The sequence below is a fragment of the Hesperophylax consimilis genome, chromosome 12 (genome assembly GCF_061612785.1).
Source record: "Hesperophylax consimilis isolate HC1 chromosome 12, BYU_Hcon_1.0, whole genome shotgun sequence".
Lineage (NCBI taxonomy): Eukaryota > Metazoa > Arthropoda > Insecta > Trichoptera > Limnephilidae > Hesperophylax > Hesperophylax consimilis.
The window spans coordinates 33,755,222-33,775,563 of NC_142847.1; the positions used below are offsets into that span (position 1 = coordinate 33,755,222).

Below are 20,342 nucleotides of genomic sequence, written 5' to 3' on the forward strand. Positions count from 1 at the left end.
TTAGCAACTTACAACTAAAATTAATATTAACAATCTAATCTTACTAACGCCAGAAGAAGAAGGAAGTTCCATTATATTAGGGTGTTTTATGCTATCTCCTTCCTTTCTCTTTGCCATACAGACAAAGGAGGTAAACACTATCATGTCTGACGTATGCTTAGTATCATTTAAAATTAATTCTAAGGGGATTTTCGGACATGACCGCGGTGAGATAGATATCTACGACCTAAGATTATTAAGGTATTAGGCTAGCTTTAGACTCTTGTAAGTTTTTTTCGTAAATTTACAAGTCTAATGCTAGCCTTAGAGGGAGATGTGAAAAAATGTCTGTCAAAAGATTTTTGTGTGATAAATAATAACCATCTTGAATATTAGTTCTTTATAGCCTCTTAAAAACTTTGAAATTTTGTAAATTGTAATTTTGGACTCTTCCGACTCAAAAGGTTGCCGACCCCTGGCCTAGGCGAATGAAATTTGCACAGCCGTTTCTGTCTGGAATGTCATTCCACACAGAAACAGCTGTGCACATTTCACGACATCCAAATTTCATGCCGTTCGAGTTCAGAGACTTGTGGTGGAGAGTGATAAATTACTTTTACGCAGTTTCTGGCGATCACATTCTCCTCAACACAAATCTCATCGATCAAATATTGAGAAAATTGATCGTCGAAACACTTGATACAATAATGATTTCCGAGAAACCACTTGTTTTGACGCGTTAAAAACAAATATGCAGTCATCCATTTTTTTTTCGTTCCAAAAAATCGGAGATATTTGATATCGGAATATTACATGTCAATAAAAATATAAACTCAACTACGAAACAGAAATATGATTGAAACAGAAAATTCCAAGAAATCTGAGTAGAACTTTCGGAGACTTAAGATTTTGAACAAACAAATTTTTATTTATATAGTTTTTAGTTTCAGCGTTCAAGGCCAATATCAAACTGTGGTTACGCCACATTTGGACGACTTATTTAAAATTGCATTAACCATAACAATATCTTGTTTTTAATTAGAAGTCCTAATAAGAGCATGAATAATACATTTAATAAAATGGTCCCTACAATTTATTTATTTATTTATTTATTGATACATTACTCTACAGTACTTTACATTTCAATTCAGCAACGTTGGCCTCACTGGGTTGTTCACCCGTGCTGAGGCCCCCATTTTAAAATATGCGAATTTATACATTTAAACAAAAAACAACATTAACATAAAGATAAATTTACATCAAAAATAAAGATTAGAAATCAAAATCCAATTCTCACACCAAAATAACAATGGGTGGATACTATTTTTTTTAAACAGTTGTAATACCCGTTGGGTCCTCTTAATCTCGTATTATTGTAGGTATTGGCCTCTTGCCCGATAAATAATGCACTAATTATCTCCAAACCTGTTCTGCAGCACGGGTCAATAGTCAATGTGACTATTGACATCACCGTCATTAGCGTGATCCGGCTAGATCAAGTTCATTGCACGTCGTCTTGCGTCGTTTACTTCAATCATAATAATTAATAACAACATCACAACACGAGCCGATACGACTGCTCGCTTCTTTGATAATGCCTGAATCGTGATATTGCCTGGAACTGTGGTCAACCCATACACGCGTAACTTCACGTGCAAGTGTGCAACTCTGTACTTGCATCGTTGTAACGGTGCATGAGTCATTGCAGTACTAGTATGCCACACAAGGGAACAAAGAAAATCATTAATATTATGTTTCCACCTATAGCACGAACGACCTAAGATAGCCGTTTTACAACAAAAACCTTTCTTTCATACGATTATTATGAAATTCTACGCACGTGCGTCGAGTCGCTATCGGAAAATGCCAGATGTTGTCGTATTTTCCGATGTAAATATACCTTAAACACATTTTAATCATATGATTAGGTACACGCTTGCATTTATCCAACCCCTCTTGCATTGTCACAATTACAATAGCGTATCGCATGAGTCACCGTCGCGGGAAAACTATCCCTAACATGTTATTATGTCACATATCTGAATGCTATTTTTACGTGGCAAGGTGTGCGCGCTATATAGTTTGTTTGAAAGGGGTGAAATGATACCATCGATCGAGATAAGGTTACCTGCCAGGGGCGGAGGGTCGAATCACGCAAGGCCCCCGCTCCCCAATATCTATGACACGTCAGACGAAATAATAATAATACAAGGAAATCGAGAGCGAATTTGAAAATTTTGGTGTTATTTTGAAATTGCTTTCTGAATGACAATTTGCCCGGGGTAGAAAGTTGAATGCTTTGATTATATACATTACCCCGAAAGATGTTGGGATAAAACATATATTGTATAATCTGCAATTTACCAAATTCAAGATTAGTTACGTTATAGAAATATTAAAAATGATGTATTTAGTTAAATAATATTATGTCTATTTATTTTTTGGAAAAACTTAAATTTAATTATTGAAGACAATATTAGCGATTCCTAAACGAAAATCTGAAACATAAAAATCAGAAAAGGATACGGTCACATCTAGGACTCGAACCCAGGACGCTTGCCTTGCCGGGGCACCGCTCTACCACTGAGCTAATGGGACCCTATATCCTTCGGTCATATTTAACTGAATCATACTTCGAATAAGAACTACCAACATTGTCTTCATTTTTCTCATCGCACATTATTTAATATTTTTACATATGAAACACGTGACTAATGAAACCGTTTTATCTTTGTTTTAGGAAGCTGAAAGTCTGCCACTTCAACAGAGGGACTGAAATATGTAACTACAGTTACAGTAATACCATTCTAGCAGTTAAACTGAATAGATCTGTAAGTTTCAATTTTCTACTTCTATTATTTTTTAAGCTTTCGATCTGTAAGTTTCAATTTTCTACTTCTATTATTTTTTAAGCTTTCATTTGAAATTGATGTAAACGATGTATATAAACGCAAAATGACACAGTGCAATCGTAATAATAATTACAGTATAATAAAACACCTTCAAGTTTAGCATCTTTTAGACATCCATTCAATTGAAGTTTCTTCTTTACAACAACAACTCATAAGCATAAACTCACAACTCTGCATGTCTAAAGCGCAGTATCCACCGCGAACGAAGCTAAGATAGTACTAACTTAGTTTAGCTTAGCTCGCATCGTAACTCGAGTATTTTTCATGCTTTCGCCCTTGAGGGGATTTTTCACGAAAACAGCGCTATATAAATTAGCCAAATATTATTTCATACGTACGCTTCTGATGGAAACAAAACATATGGTGAAAGTATGAAAAAGACGAGAAAAAGAAGTCGGTACCAGCTTAGCTTTGTTCGCGGTGGATATTGCGCTTTAACATTAATTTATTGTTGAGACATGCATAGTTTAAAATTACTGTTGCTACATATAATACTGCGTATACATTTGTGAACCGAAACGCGAGCCGAGTCTCGAATTATGGGAAAGGAATACCTTATGCTATTGTTTTACTAAGCTCCTGCTGAATTCACCATTTTAATTGTCTAAATTAGGAGAAAGTTCAATTCAGTAATTAATGAACCGATTTAAATAAAATTCTCTATCTTTTTTTAACATTGAATTATTCTGAAAAATATAATTGATTTATGACAGATTATATTTTATTTTATATTCTATATCTCTTTATTCTTTTTAAATTCCTCTATATTTCAAACCTTTAATATATTCTTATTATTATTTATTATTTTAATGAACTTCACATAAACACTGTAACTCGCACAAATAATTTATTTATATTATATTTATATAATTATTTTTTTCTTATTAGTACTTATATCGATTTCGTAAATTAATTTATATATTTTTTTCTAAATTATATACTTCTTATATTCTCTTCAATTTTATACCTACTTCTTATTTTCTTTTATATTTTATACTTTCGTTATTTCTGTATTTCATACTTGATATATTACTTTAATGTACTTAAGGTTAAACGCAACGCTCGTTGTATTCTACGTGTTCACAGATGGCGTTAATTAATTAATTTTGTTTAAATACGCTTTTGCAAGGTATTGCCACCTTGGTGGTCTAAACATTCTCAATGACTGTAATAAACAATGCACTGAAAAAAAAAACATTTGGGACAATAATTGAAGACTGAGTATAGTGACGTCCTGTTTTAACTCGACCCTTTGGCATTTCACCTGCCTGTAAATTGTTTGTTCGTTCCGTTTCCGCTTGCTAAAATCTGCTGCAACCAATTTATTATTAAAAAAAAGACTTATTTTGACTAGGTGGCCAACTTTGACTGAGCTTTTCAATAGTATGGTACCGCCTACCTGCCCAAAGAATGTTTGAAAGAGAATCATCGTCGAGATAGTGACGTTTCTTTGGACAAATTCTATAATTCTTTATTAGAAAATTTAAAAAAATAGCATAAGGGTTTATTACTAAGCAGGTAGGTATTTATGTACCTACTTATAATTCTTATGATTTCAGGGGGAATTGGTTTTAACTCAAATAAGAGGAAATTAGACTTTTAATTTTTTTGGACGCCAGGTCTACTGTTCACAGATGAATATATCTACTGTTTTTGAAATTTCATTCAATAGCACCATTACTCTTATGCTATGCTTTGCTAGAACATTTGTGCTGCCGTCTGGTATCTTGAACATTTTCAGTTCATTCAATGAACAGCCAGGGAATCAGGATGCAACCATAATATTCATTGTGATATTGTACTTATTCCGTTTTTGCTGTTAATCCTTTTTGGCAATGGCATTGCTGTGTAAACTGATAAAGGCGGTTTTTCTCAGATTAAGATCATAATAATATTATACTTTTTATCAGTATTATTATAATTTCCGCGCGTCTTCAATGATTCACTATCATCTCTTTGTTTACTTTCACTACAACGTAAACATTATTTCCTGTTTATCGTGTTAATTTCATAATTTTTCGCAAGACGTGTTTATTTTTGAACATACATATATTATTATGTAGGTCACTTAGTTCTAGTGGGAAGATGGTTACGTGGACACCATAACCGCAAAAAAATGCACATAATTTATCAAATTAAATAACACCACTTTTATTGAATTTATAAATGACAGCCATCGACGAAGCTTGAGATAAATGAAACCAAATGCACGTGCGTGATAATATAGGGTTCTCCAATAAGAGGTGTTATTTTGATATTTTTCCCGTAAAAGATCAATGGTTTCGGTGCTTGTGTGGCACGTAGCACCGTCTTGTTGAAAGTAAACGTTGTCCAGATCAATACCATCCAATTCCGGCCATAAAAAATCATTAATCATCTCTCGATAGCGCAATCCATTCACCGTAACTGTTGCTCCAGCCTCATTTTAGAAAAAGTAAGGTCCAATGACTCCGCCGGACCATAAACCGCACCAAACAGTCACACTTTGAGGATAGAGAGGCTTTTCAACAATAACTCTTGGGTTTTCCGAGCCCCAGATGCGACAATTTTGCTTGTTGACAAAGCCACCGAGGTGGAAATGGGCCTCATCACTCAAGATGATTTGCATTTGATTCACTCAAGTGAATTTTAATAATTTCAATGCGTTGTTGAAGCGTGTATCGTTCCATTTTTATTAATGGCGTAGATTCTACTTGTCAAATGTCAAAAAATGACAGCTTCAAAAGTAACATCTACCGAAATAGCGGGCTATTCAAAATAACACCTCTTATTGGAAAACCTGTATATCACGTAGGAATGATAATGTATTCGTAAAGGTACGTATACATTTGTGAATCGGAACGCGAACCGTACATCGAATTACGGGAAAGGGACGAATCAACTGCAAGCGGCGTTTCGCGGGGTTCAGTTCGGCAGTTCGCGGATATATACGTAGCATAACATAAACCCCCTACTCACCATCCGATTTGCAGGACTGCATGTTGATCGCCAACCGAATTACTAATTACTAGCTGTACCCCACGACGCGTTGCTGTGGCTCGTCTCTCTGTGCAGATAGAGAAGCAATAGACGTTGGCGCTGATTAAAAAAAAACATTTTTTACCTGTCATCTATATAATTTAGGTTTATAAAAACACGCATATTCAAATACAAAGTTGTGTCAAAATTTCAAAGCAATCGGTGAAGATCTTTCTGAGATTTAAGATTTTTAACAAACGAACATTTACATTTTTATTTAAATAGATAGATTATTCCAACAAAGGGAATAATAATAATTCGTCTGGCGGTTGTGCCTGCTCACCATCCGATTTGTAAACCCCAATCTTGCTGTACAGCAAATCGGATCGTGAGTAGAGGGTATTACTAAAACTTTTCCAGGAAACCTGTTAATTCGTTCGTAAGGCCTGCAATCCAGTTTTTAACCTGAATTACCAATAATTTGAAGAGATTCTTAATAAATTATCAATTGTCGTTTTTCTCCGTGTATGTGGTGGGGCTGAATGGAGTGGGGATGTGGAGGGTTGACAAAGTACCTGACCATTCAGTACTATTTCTTTTCAGAATGGTCGTCTTTCACCAGAGCCAGAGCTATATATTTAGAATCTGGAGTACCCATCTAACACTTTTGAGGGTTATAACATCGTCCAATAATAAAAATAATAGAAGAGTTTTCGCGAAATGTTTACGAAAACGTTAGGAACAATAAGTTGTTGCTGATTATGGAGAAATAAGTATTATTTAATTTGGTGTTCGTTTTGCGTCGTGGTCGTTCTTTTTTAAGTACTTTCCTTTTTAGATAAGCTTTATATTTTTGCAAGTTGAAAATTGTTTTAATTCATCTATGTAGATACCTACCTACCTACCTACTACAGCCAACAACCCAATCATCGAATATCCTGACCTATTTAAATATTTTTATAACAATAATGGTTTTTATTAGTGTTTTTGCCGTAGCCGACTGCCAAACTTTTTCTGCAAACATAAAGTACAATATTTATTTCTGCTGCAGAAATAACTCCCGATGGGAGAGGGGTGTGAGGCCTGAATTTAATTGTTATTTTTTTTTAAATTTTATTAAAGACTATTTATATACTAAGTATAGTAGATTATTTACAAGATTCCTTTTCCAAGGCGAACTGTAAGTAATTATGTTGGTGTTACATTATGATTTCCTCATCTTCATGTTTGTTGATTTTATCATTTTCGTGTTTGTTGATTTCCTCACCTTCATTGATTTCACCAACTTCATGTTTGTTGGTTTCCTCATCTTCATTGATTTCACCAACTTCATGTTTGTTGATTTCATCATCTTCATGTTGGTTGATTTCCACATAATCATGTTTGTTGACTGTAGGTTGTTTTGGTATTAATTAACATTTTTTTATGATTTCCCCATCTTCATGTTTACTTATGTACATGTTTATGCTGTTTTTAAACGTGTTTATCTGCACGTTATATCTAATTTAAGTTATGTTGGAAGAGTGGTGTAATTTTTTAGCTTGGAAAAAAGATATATTTAATTTTGGGATGTTCAGTAGATTTGAGGTTTTCGTCCTTGTAGTCCTTGTTGGTCAATATGTAAGGTAAGGTACTCATTTTTTCCTTCAAATTTTAATAAAGCATTATTTTAGTAAGTTTTATTATACTTAAAATATTAAAAGTTTTTAAAATTTTATTTTGATGGAGTTCTTTCAGATCTATTTATATGTATTATTATTCTTTGTGACAGGTGAAATAAATCTCATTTTCAAATATCGTAATTCTTTCATAGATCCTCAATTTGTTGATCCGAGTGTAGTCAGGTTAAGGATTCGAAAGGTCGTATGTAAACTGGCGACTAGTTTCAATTGGTATAATAACCACTTCTTGGGATGATCTGAATGTTACATTCTCAAATAATAACCGGTTACATTAGGCATTTTGAATTCGAATTGAGAACATAACAGATAACAGAGATTCGCGCAAGAATTTCAGTCACGTGATCTTTGTTTTTGAATCTGCCAATGACGTCACGCGGGCCGTGGTGCGTGCGCGTTGCGAGATTTATTGCAGGCCGCCGTCAAACTTTGGTGCGTGCGCGTCAATACATTAACTCCGAGATTCCTGACCTGATGGAAACTCAGAATTAGTATAAAAATTAACATTTTTTTCCAAAATGGCGAATTTATTATGACGTAAAATACCATCTATTATTGATTTTAGAAATGATTGTACAGGCATATGAAGACCTTGCCATTCTGCCAACATAAGAAAATGTATAACGCAGAGGAATTCTCAACCCTTCACACCTCTGGCTTATTGACCGTTATGTTTCTTAAAGATGCTGTCAGAAAGTAGAATAATTTGTGTTTACGCTTCTCAATACAATCCAAATAAATGGATATTTCTGAAATGATGCAATATAACCTTACAAAAAATATAACAACATTGTATAAATGATGCAGTATTAGCATGCTTATAAAAATTATAACAACATTGTGTAAATGATGCAATATGAGCAACCTTATGAAAAAAGGTTAGCAAAATTGTTTTGTGGCTTATTTTGTTGAGAAGTTCTGTAAAAAACATCTGACGTTTGTTCTTCATGCTTTGTTTTCGTTTCCGCTCCCTCCCACGCGCAGTGAAACGCATCACTCAGCTCTTTCGCACTTTAACCTGTTTTAAAGTGATTTATGTTTTAAACGCAACGTATCGATTGTAATCAATAATCAATATTATTAAATAATTTCTAGATCACATTTGACATAATATTTGCTGTTGTCTGTTGTCAATGGATGAGTATGTTACTATTACGTAGTTCCTTACATTGTTTACGTCTCCAGATGCTATATTATTATTGTACAATATTTTATTGATAGTTTTACGACAATTTAATCTCAACTTTCTTTAGAACGTGCATGATTTTGTAATGTCATTGCGTGTAGGCATGAATGATCCTTTCAAAAACGTTTCAATATCAGGTACGTGACATAATAAAAAAAAATATTTACACGTTTTTTCCCATTATTTACAATCAGTTTTAAATTATTCATACAATTTTATCTTACACGTGGTAGGTGAATGATATAAACATATCAATAAGAAAAAAAAAACGCTTTTCTTTGACATAAAAATATTTACAAGTCCCAACAGCTCAATTCGGGAGGCAGGTGTGGGTACCGCCGCCCCGGGAACCATTTATTTGGTAACCAAAACCCGAAAACTGCCGTAGGTCGGCCCAAGTGGTTCGCTACGTTTGGTGACTTAGCAGGGGTGTCCGGGTTAATGGGCGAGGTTTGTCTAGGTCTTGGCGGCGGATGTGTCTGCACACCTACTGTGCGGCAGGTCGGATCGGGAGAGACTGATTGACGGAGACCCTTTAACCTCTCCAGCCGGACTCTCGACCCATCGCCTTGCACCGCAGTGGGATTCGTAAATCCGTCACTCCTGGACACATTGACCCCCAGATTCCTAACCACCCTTTATACCTTTTTCCTTCCCAGAACTTTCTCTCCTTTATTTCAATAAAAAAAATCCTCCACACGGCATCCCCAAAGATGACATAGGCTCTGAGGGATTTTTTCCCTCACTCCCTTTTGTGCTAGGATAAAAAATAAGTGTAAATAATTTTGAATTATCATCCACAATAAGGGAAAGCACAAATAAAGCAAAATGAATAAAAACAATAAATATTATCAAAACACCATCATTCAATTATTGCGGAGAAGAGATCAAAAATAGTATAGTATTACTGCACTTATTCTGGGATTTTTGATTGCATTTTGTAATTTTGAAATTATAACAAACTGGATACGGTCTGAGTTCACAAAGATTTGAAATGTTTACAATCTCTTTTCGCAATAATTAATTTACTGGTGTTTTATGTGCTTTACTTTGCGATCTCCTGTATATTTTTATCAGTGTAATTAAAACCCCATTTAAAAACAATAAACAAAGATTTATCCAAATGCCGATCTCTTTCTCAAATCTCTATCTAAATACGTAAAAAACGGTAAAACATGACGTATGATAACACCCTCTTTGTTTTTGGGTACCTACCTATTCTGTCCATATCTGTCAAAACCTATAATAAATAATGACCACCTTCATCTATGCAAGTCTAAACCGGCGGAACTTCAGACTGCACTTAACCAATCAGGTGATAGTTGTTATCCTTGGAATCAATTTGGCGGCAAATGTGTATTCTCGTAAAACTAATCCATCTCTTATCTCATTCCTTTGTTTGATAATAAATAGCCCACATCATGAAGGTTACGAAACTATTACCAAATTGTAAATGTATTACGTATCTAAATAAATAATATACATACTACTGACGTGTTGATTGAAAACATAGAACAAAGAATATCATACGAAAGCCAAAAGTAGGTATTATTTAAAGTTTTCAGTTATCTCGACCTTTGTTTTATATTTTATAAAAATAAAACAGTTGTTGCTGTCAACCATTTTGATTCTTTTTTTCAAACAAAAACAAAATTCCTGGCCAGATGTTGAAAATCGTGTGCACATTATTTTTACAGTTTGTGAACAAAATGCGTGGGGGGTGTTAAGATTATACTTTGAATGACCTTGAAGTGTATTTTTTTTACATGATATATATTGCATCATTTAATCTTTTCAAAAAGAATTATGTTTGTGTCCGCTTTGAATGGAAACAAAACATCTCCCAATGCTAGTTTTTTTTAATCAATAAGAGAGATTATAATATTCTTGATATTGATGATTGTATAAGAGCTGTATATTTCTTAAGATCTTTAAAATTATATAACTAGATTACAGATCTATATATCTACTTAACTTTGCAGTCAGTGACGTGTCCAGTGTAGATTTTGTGGATACTACTTATTAATAATAATTATTTATTCATTTGAAAATAGTTCTTTGAAGAAGATACATAATGCTAACAAATCTAAATGAAACATGTGACAGAACAAGACACAGAAAAATAAAAAGATAACAGTCTCAACAGGGAATCGAACCCAAGATCTCTGTCTTACCAGGACAACGTCTTTATCAAAGATATTAGAAGAACGAGATATGCTATGTTGGCCGCTGGACCGTAGGCGGAGTACTACCTAATTAGGGTACTTTGAATACTATCGGGACGTGTACGCACAGAAATCTGTTCTATGTATTAGTGCGGATACCTTAGCGTAAGCGAAGGTGTGCAGTAGTATTGGTGAACAAAACCGGCGACACTGGGCAAAACAATTCCACACAGTATGAACTGCTCATAGCACATCTCGTTCTTCTAATATCTTTGGTCTTTATCCAATCGATCATTGGGACCTAATTATTATACATTGATGGGTAAAACCTTCATAAGTTAATGAAAAGTTGTACCAATAAAAATTTAAATATAGTTGTTCGTTATATCCGGCGCTATGTAAATTTAACAATTTTTTTGAATAGTTTTTACTTTGTTCTATTCCAATACCACCATAGATTTCTGGCGAGCATCGTGTGTTGTGGCTTTGGTTTTAAATACGCTCTCCCAGTCGATACTGAATCGAAAACCGAAATCGGGTAAACGCTGTGCGTGCTCCACCATACTATTACTATGGGACACAAAATAATCACACATTTTCAAACCACTATTTATGAATAGTAGCAAACTACATTTTGAAAAAAATCGCTAATATATGCACTTATATAGAAAGCTACATCTTACATTTTCGCAGTGCGTGCTAAGCCTTAGAGCCCAAAAAACTATGTAACCTTTACGAAAAATACACTTTAAAAATGGATTGTTTTTCTTGTGAAAAAATGTTGCCCCATGTGTTGACATTTTGTGCATCGCAGAGTAATGACATAACGTCAGTTGTTTGTATTGAGTATTGACACATGGTCCTGGCTTGGTGAACATTATCTATGAATATTTCATGTCATCCGTTATATAAATCTTATTATTTTATGATAACTGATCTTTTGCTCACTAATTGCAGAGGTTAATAGTATGCCTGGAGGAGAGCCTGTACATCCACAACATCCGGGACATGAAGGTGCTGCACACTATCCGGGACACCCCGCCCAACCCCCTGGGGCTCTGCTGCCTGTCCGCCCACACCGACAACTGCTTCCTGGCCTACCCCGGCTCTAGCTCTATCGGGGAGGTGCAGATCTTCGATGCCACCCATCTGGTAACAATAAAATAAACTTCTTTTGAATAAACTTTCTTTTGACAAAGGGGAGAAAATCCCTCATTTATTCATACAATAAAATCGACATTTGCAACATCACCAATTGCAAATTTAAGGACGGGTTGTTTCTGAGAATTTGAACAACTCATCAAATTTCAACTTTCATTTTCGGGTTCTGTGAAAGTTCTATTCAAGTTTTGTTATTATATCATTATAGGCTAGTTGCTTGACAGAACTGAAATAAAAACAGAATTTGAAAAAAATCTTTCACAGAACTTGAAAATTAACTTTCAATTTGAAGAATTGTTCAAATTCTCCGAAACAACCCACTTTTACCATTATTTTAAATCCATACACATTCATCCCTTTTCATTCGCTAATTCTTATGTTCATTACTATGAATTACTCTTTTCAATAGGGACTAATTACTTTTCTGATATATATTTTTTCGTTGGTTAAACCCTTTAGTCAATCGAAGTCAATTTCCCTTTTCTTAGAGAAGAGGAGATCTTTTTGTTCGATGTCCATAAATTTTACAAGGATTTTAGGTGGAGCATTAAATCTTCGATCCATGGTTCTAGTTGCACAGTTATTCCTGCGACAGTTGAGACTTTTTTTTAACATTTTCCTCCAGCTGCTCTCCATTTTTTTTGAGGGATTCCTGCAATTTCCAGGCTGTCAAGTCTTAAGCTGTATTTCATCCAGTCCATGAATAGAGTCCAGAGTTCCATCAAAGTTTACTGTGACAAATCTGCACTGTAAGGCATTTGGATGAACTGACTGATCAGCGCTCTGAGACAAAGAGGATTAATAATGACACTATGGTAATTTTAAAAATGTCTGTTCTTTTAAATTAAAATTGCTTCCATGAATTCCAGCACGCCAAGACCATGATCCCCGCACACGACTCTCCACTGGCCGCACTGGCCTTCAACAGCACGGGCACGCGGCTGGCCACAGCCTCGGAGAAGGGCACGGTTATCCGCGTGTTCAGTGTGCGCGAGGGAACACGCCTCTTTGAGTTCCGACGCGGCGTGAAGCGCTGCGTCTCCATTGGCTGCCTCGCCTTCTCCATGTGCTCCGCGTACGTGTGCTGCTCCTCCAACACGGAGACGGTGCACGTCTTCAAGCTGGTCGAGCCCACCAAGGAACTGTGAGAATACTTTGTACCTTTTTATTGGAAAGGTGGTGTACATCTCTAGTTACTGTTCTCAGTTTTACCTGTATTTTCTCGCCCTTGTATGCCGCAACACAATAAATAGAAGGGACGAGGAAATAAATTTATTTGTTTGTGTATGGAGTTTCTAGTTTTAGTAATTACCCCGCGGTATAAACATGAATCAAAATTTTGATATTCACTAAATATTGGAAAGCATGACTAATAATGGCATCTAGTATTTACAGCTCTAAATTAATACCAATGCATATTCGTGCATCATAATTCTAACAACAAAAGTTACATCTTAACACATTGTTTGCGGGAGATGCTTAAATGCGTCTTGTGCATACTGTTGGTAAAGAGCGAGAGACACTTAAAAGCGTTTTTTGTATTTTTGTGCTTTTGGTAGACGGCAGGAAACGCCAAAATGTGTTATGTTTATAATATTGTTTAATTCTATTACAGTCCCCGACAATCTTCTGACGATGGTGGCTGGATGGGGTACCTGAGCAAGGCGGTGTCAGCAGGAGCCACCTTCCTGCCGGCGCAGGTCACCGACGTGTTCTGCCAGGGCCGCGCGTTCGCCAGCGTGCACCTGCCGGTGGCAGGCGTGCGCAATGTCTGCGCCATCACCACGTAAGCCACCAAATAATGGACATTCCCTTGATATGTTTTCTACTTCGTCTTTTTTGTCCAGACTTTGAATTAATTCTGTGAAAAACTGTCCTGAAACGCATAATTTTCATCACCACATTTTAAAATTTTAATTGTTAATACTGCGCAAAAGGCAAGATTCCAAATTGCTACTACCCGTCTAGAGCCAGTAACACTGGGGTATGTGTGAGGCTAAAGGTATTGGGGAGAGAGAGTGGGAATAAATTGTTAAATGCCGGGATTTGAACCCGTGACCGTGATTAGTAGTTAAGAACCTTACTCCTTGACCACTGAGGCGATACCGCATACTTTTTTAAATTTTTCTTTGTTCAGTGTGTTTGGTTATTACATTTTATGGGTATGAGACCACCAAGCTAGGCACATGCCCGTGTTGTGGTGGTTGATTATATGTACATTACATTAAAATAATTAAAAGAAAAATTAATATTATTGTAGAAAGCAATCACTTTGTGGTTTGATATATTTTATTAAAAAAATTAATTGTTGATATTTTATATGTGCGAGTTAGTGTGTATGTGAAATACATTAAAAAAAATTGAAAGAATACATCAAAAGATATAAATATAATAGAATTTAAAAAGAAGTGTAGAATATAAGACATAGTAAAAAGTAAAGACTTTAAAGAAAATATATAAGAAGTTATTAAAATTATATACATATAGCATCAAAGTGAGTGTTTAATACTTGGTAAGCAAATGTAAAAATATGGTAATACTGTTGATAAGTATGTGCGAGTTACAGTGACATTATGTGTATACATTATTCTTCAGCATTTTAAGTATAGATTCTTGTCTGAACTCCGGCTAATAATACTAGAATGAAAAATTATTGTCCCAATATTGTTATTATCAAATACTGAAGCGATCCTTAGGTACATGAAAGTATCAGAGGTGTGAAACCATTTTTAATAATTAATGCAGAAGATAATAAATCTTTCTGCTAATATTATTGTAATTTAAATACGAAAACTTTTTGTGGTGGTATAGATTCATATATGTTCCTTAAACATACATACCGCTAAAACTAATCCTAGAAAATCTGTTTGTAAAGGGCAAATTTTAATATTAAGAGACACAATCCCTCCGCCATAGTGACCTTCCTTCAGGTGATATGTGACTTTAACCTTCAGCTATGTGAAAGAAATGCAGTTTGATTACCAAATAGTTTTTGTAGGATTACCTAATTTATATGATGTAAAAAACTACTTATCTTAGATCGAAGATTCAAATCCTGGCGTGTGCAATTAAATTTTATTTGATTAATTTATGTTATTTCACAATTTATAATTAAAAATAATATATTAATTATACTTGCCGCACGTTCCTGAGTAGAAGGTTCCTTTCAGTATCGCCCTAGTGTAAGACCACCATTCAGAATTGAATAGTTCCTTGAAATCGTTTTTGGCCGTGTTTGGTGACGAGATCTGAATAGCCAGGTACTTCCCCACCGTCCTCTCTCCCATATCCTTCTCCCACCCACTACCTATAGCCTCAAAACATACCCAAATTGGAGATGCGATAATCTCACTGGGTCCAGATGGTTCAGAGCAATTGGGACTATTGTGCGGTATTCACATAAAAATAAATAAAACACTCATGCGGGAGGGTTAAGTAATAAGTTTTTTGAACATTTTCTATCTTCTCCCGCTCATTTCAGGCTCTCCAAGCAGCTGCGCCTGCTGGTGGCCTCCAACGAGGGAATCCTTTACATCTATTCCATGGACCCCGTGGAGGGAGGGGACTGCCCCCTGGTGAAGCAGCACCGCATCGCGGGCCCCGCCATCACCGCCACCCCGGCCGCCCTCCCCCTCAACATCACCCCCCAAGGCAAGGGTAAGTACCCTGGCTGGACAACAAATCGCCCGATAGCCATATGGAAACAAAATAAAACTCGAAACAACAGAGAGAAGTAAAAGTACCTACCCTACCACACAAGATTTTCATTTGATGTTCCAAAGGTTTGGCAGCAGGTTTTGTCTGAATATTATTATTAATCAATCTGTTTTGTTTAATCAATCGACTTCTCTGAATTGAACTGCGCTAGTTATAAAGTCAAGCTGGGAATACAAGCACTGCTAATATTGAAAGCTTCAAGCTGTTGTGACTGCCTTAGCACGGTTTAAAAAATTTTCAGTTGTTCAATTCGGAGCAGTTGCAATGGTGTCTGAATCATATCTTTCTCTTGTTCATTCGGCATTTCATTTTATTATCATTCACCCCTTCAATTCTTTCTTTGTAGTCATTATTTCCTATTAGTTTTATTTTATTCACCCCTTCAATTCTTTCTGTGTAGTCATTATTTCCTATTCTCATCCCCATTATACATCTATATGTTTAGCTAATCTATCATATATGATGGTTTGGGATACATTATTATTGCTACAAGTATTATTTTAAAACATTGCTCCTGTGTCGTGAACAGATCTTTTTTTATGTTTAGTTTTTTCTGTTTCTAGATTGTTTGATTGTACATAATGTAACATGATTAGTGTCCAGATTCCAGATTTGATTTCTACTATTAAATGTAATATACATATTGCTATTAATGGTTTTGTCGTTGTGATATAATAAAATGATTGTTTTATTTAATATTGTGTAGCTTATTTCTGTACCCGAAACTCCTAAACACGATACATTCAGGATAACTAAAACCTATGTTATTTTAGCAATTCTCAAATATTTGTGGAAATAACTTAAGATTTGCTAAACACGCATAGGTTTTCGGCTCTCCTGAACGTTTGGTGTTTTGGAGTTGCTCCGTATGCTTCTCGGGTACAGATTTACTGCCTGAATGAAGCTATTGTAATGTTAACAAGCATACTTTAAGATTATGCTAAAGTTCATTGTTGGTTTGAATCCAGCAGCAATAAGCTAGAATAAAAGTGTGGCCAGCAATAAATTACGCACTCTTTATTGGACTGTTTGTTCACTGACATGGTTTGTTTGTGTTTCTAATCCATTTCCCAGTTGTGGACTAACTATTTGTTTGTTCCTTGTGACCATTATAAAGTGTGCCAAATACACATTTCATCATCAACATACTTCCCTTTCACTATTATTTTTAGATTTTTCATTTATTTTCCACATTATTTAGCTTTATTTGTTGCCAGCTGTGCATAAGGCGTGCAGTGTATTTTTGTATAAAGCTTTTTTTTTAAATATCCAACTTTATTAATGGAAAAGAAATTAGATAAAAGAAGCTTCTTCGTGATTAATTTTTGGGTTTATATGCCGTGTTGCGCTTCCTCCTTCTTTAGCCAAGGTTTAGGACGGCATTACAGTGTATATGATCAGGGCAGATGCTGGACAGATGATGGGCAGTGTAAATCTATCCGAATAGTTGGCCAAAGGAAGTGCAGCATGGCTTAATAAACACGATAATACTTTTGGCAAAATACATATACGTTATTTCCATAGAAAATAAGTCTTGTTTTCTGAAATCACGAGTGTCACTGCACGCAGATGTACGCACTGGTAGCCAGGCTTAACGCGCTTTTGTAGTTAGATCTTTCAGCTGTTTTTCTCGCTTGCCAAATGAACCTCGAACCTGAACAGACTCAGCCGGGTTCGTTTGATTGATTATTTTTTTGTCTAATGATTATAAATGTTTATTTTGATTCTACTTCTTGCCATAGCCAACAATAACCAGCGGCAAATGAAAAAAGTAAATTGGGTTCTAAAACTTTGCCCTTTTTGCGATGCAATTTGCCGTACATTTGAATAGAAACAAGTTGATTCCTTTACTTACGAGATGTACCTTTAAATGTTTTATTCATTGTATTATTCTCTGTGTTTTTTTTTAAATTACTATTTATGTTAAATTATTATTTTTTTTAAATATTGATCCCGTTTCTATAAGTTCTTTCCTGTTCACTTTCCTCACCCATTTATCTCTTATTTCCCATTTTAAAAATGTAGTTTAGAGATCTGAGTAATTAGAGTTACTTTATTAGTCATTAGCCGTAACCATCATTGAAGACGGACGGACCCTTTTGAAGATGTAACCAATGTTTACTTTTCAGGAAAATAAATACAGAATTGTATAGATATGATTTAAGATTTTCACGGCCAATAATATTGTTTCGGTTGTTTGTTGGAGTGTTAAGTTATGCTGTTATTCCTCCTTCTTGAAAAAATGTTTCAAACAGCCTTGCCTTGTCCAATTGCCCTGACGATGAACACTTCAAGATTGTCCTAAACTTTGGCACGAGTGGTAGAAAGCACAGAAAGACTCACCATTTCAATAAACAACCATCACAGAAATAGGTATAAATCTAAATATGTAAGTGTGTATATATTTGTTAACAACATTCATTGCATTTGGATTCAATAATAACATTATTAGCTATTTTCAAGGCTAGGTTTTTATGATATTTGTAAATAAATATATTTAAACCTTGTAAATACATTACTTAATAACGTGGTAATCATAAAAGAGTTATTTCTGCAATTTATAATAGAAAACACACAAATCATACAGCTGCTAAAAGACAAGCCGGATTGAACTGACCAACACTTCATTTTGCAGGAAAATATCTACATAATCTCAGCGGAAATTAGATTTAGCAAGGAGGAGATTGTTAAATGAAATTTGAATACCATCAATATAAAATATTATGTTAACCAATGTACATGATGACATGGATGGTTCTCTGGTTGGTATGAAATTTGATGAATGAGTCGTTTTTATAACTACAAATGTAAATTTATATTTTAATGTGTTTTGCATTTTGAATTAGAATATTAACCCCTGGGGCCTTTTTGAGCCCTTCAGCACACAGTACACCGACAGCAGTAGAGTATTCTTGAGTACTTTGTGACCGAAACTGATATGGACTCATAAAAGTCCTTTTGTGTTACTGTCAGTTACATGATTTAAGCAGTGTTAGAAAGTGGTAACACCACGCTTTGTATTTGCATTTAAAAATTTACCATTTTCATTAGAAATGATTATAATATATTCCAAAAAGTCATGGACCGCTATTGCTTGCGTGTTTGCGAAAGATTTGTCAAAGTTTAGGAATTTATTATTTAGTGACAGTAACCTTTATAATACTTTTATTTAAATGGTATTTTTACAAGTTAAAAATAATGATATATTTCCTTTCTTTTTTAAATCAAAATTTATCTCACCCGGGAATATTTCTAAATAAATGATGAATCTGACAGATCTTTTAAAGTAAGTTGACAACAAAATGTCAAAAGACCTGAGGGGTTAAATTGAAGAAGGAATGGTTTGAATGATAGGATTGATGCCTAACATAATTGAATGTAGATTGTGTACATTGGGAGTAGGACAAATAAACCTTTGTTTTCAATGTTGAAACTTGAGCAGCCACCTCGAGGATCCCGGGCGCTCCACCACGCTACTATAACCCCCCTGGCGGGCAGCCCCCGTGGCCCGGCGGCTATTGCCAGTTGCGTTCTGTTTGTAGTAAAGTGTTTTGTGTTTCAAGGAGGCAACACGTACGCAGGCGCTCTCCGCGGGCGTGACCCCGATCATATGTCAGGTACTGGTCAGTATTTTGAAAAAATCAAAAGCAAAACATTTAAACAATCCACCAAAGATCCCCCTTTGTAAATTCTCTCATTTTTCTCTTCTCTCATAACGGTTAAAAGATAAAGTCATTTTAATTTGTTCGTTATCTCAGTGCAAGGGGATTCTCCTCTGATTGTAAGCCGTGAGTGCCGGGTTCGACACCCAACCTCGGATCACCCGACAACAAAACTTATCGGCAGCAAATAGCTTTTCCAATCTAATCCAATACCGATTGTCGCTTCTTTTATTCTTCTAAAGCCAATCCATAGACAAAACCTGCTTCTAGATTGTTTCGATAAGTTGTTTTTTTCACTTGGGAGCTTACATACTGTGAAACAATGTATTGTTTCAGTTTATAATAATTGGAAATAAAGAATCCCAGTGATCTAGAAGCGTTCCTTTTGTCTATGGGTGATTTACAGAATAATAGCCATGTTCTGGATCATCGTTAAATCACTTAAAAATAAGACAAGTGTTGTCAGACGCAGCAATATTTAGTATGTATCTACTTCACCACCACATGGAGTCGCTACAGAAGTTTGTTTCTTCCAATCACCAATTTCTATCTAAAACAAACCAACACCTCGTAGAATAATGAGGGAGCAAATTGACTCAATTATTATTGTAGTAAGTGTAATTGTTACTAGAGACTTTATTTACTGAAAACAAGTGTCTAAATATAAATGTCAGCGTGTGTTAGAAATTTATATTTTTTGGTAGATTTTTTTACAATTTTCACATTATTATTATTATCTCTTTCAAGAACGAAGAACGAAGCCATCCATATAAATTTATACGCAAAAGTTGTGTTTTTATTTATTTAAAAGTAATTATAGTTACAAATAATGATTATTGAGTTGTGTTACAGTATTTCATCCCCTCTTCACAACATCGCCTTCTATCCTTGTTCAGTACCTCCCCATTCCACCCAGCATTCGC

At 35.0% G+C, this 20,342-nt stretch overlaps 1 protein-coding gene across 3 annotated transcripts in view; it reads left to right on the forward strand.

Annotated features, from left to right (window-relative positions):
* Positions 1 to 20,342, forward strand: part of Atg18a (Autophagy-related 18a) — a 93,514-nt gene that overhangs the window by 70,008 nt on the left and 3,164 nt on the right. The window contains exons 3-8 of one of the 3 annotated variants that reach the window (XM_089638354.1): positions 2,720 to 2,810; positions 11,837 to 12,031; positions 12,910 to 13,184; positions 13,656 to 13,826; positions 15,522 to 15,697; positions 19,321 to 19,380. In XM_089638354.1, coding sequence (XP_089494480.1) covers positions 2,720 to 2,810; positions 11,837 to 12,031; positions 12,910 to 13,184; positions 13,656 to 13,826; positions 15,522 to 15,697; positions 19,321 to 19,380 — 968 coding nt within the window. The remainder of the gene's footprint in view (positions 1 to 2,719; positions 2,811 to 11,836; positions 12,032 to 12,909; positions 13,185 to 13,655; positions 13,827 to 15,521; positions 15,698 to 19,320; positions 19,381 to 20,342) is intronic. The other 2 variants (XM_089638356.1, XM_089638357.1) reach the window with 2 other exon arrangements.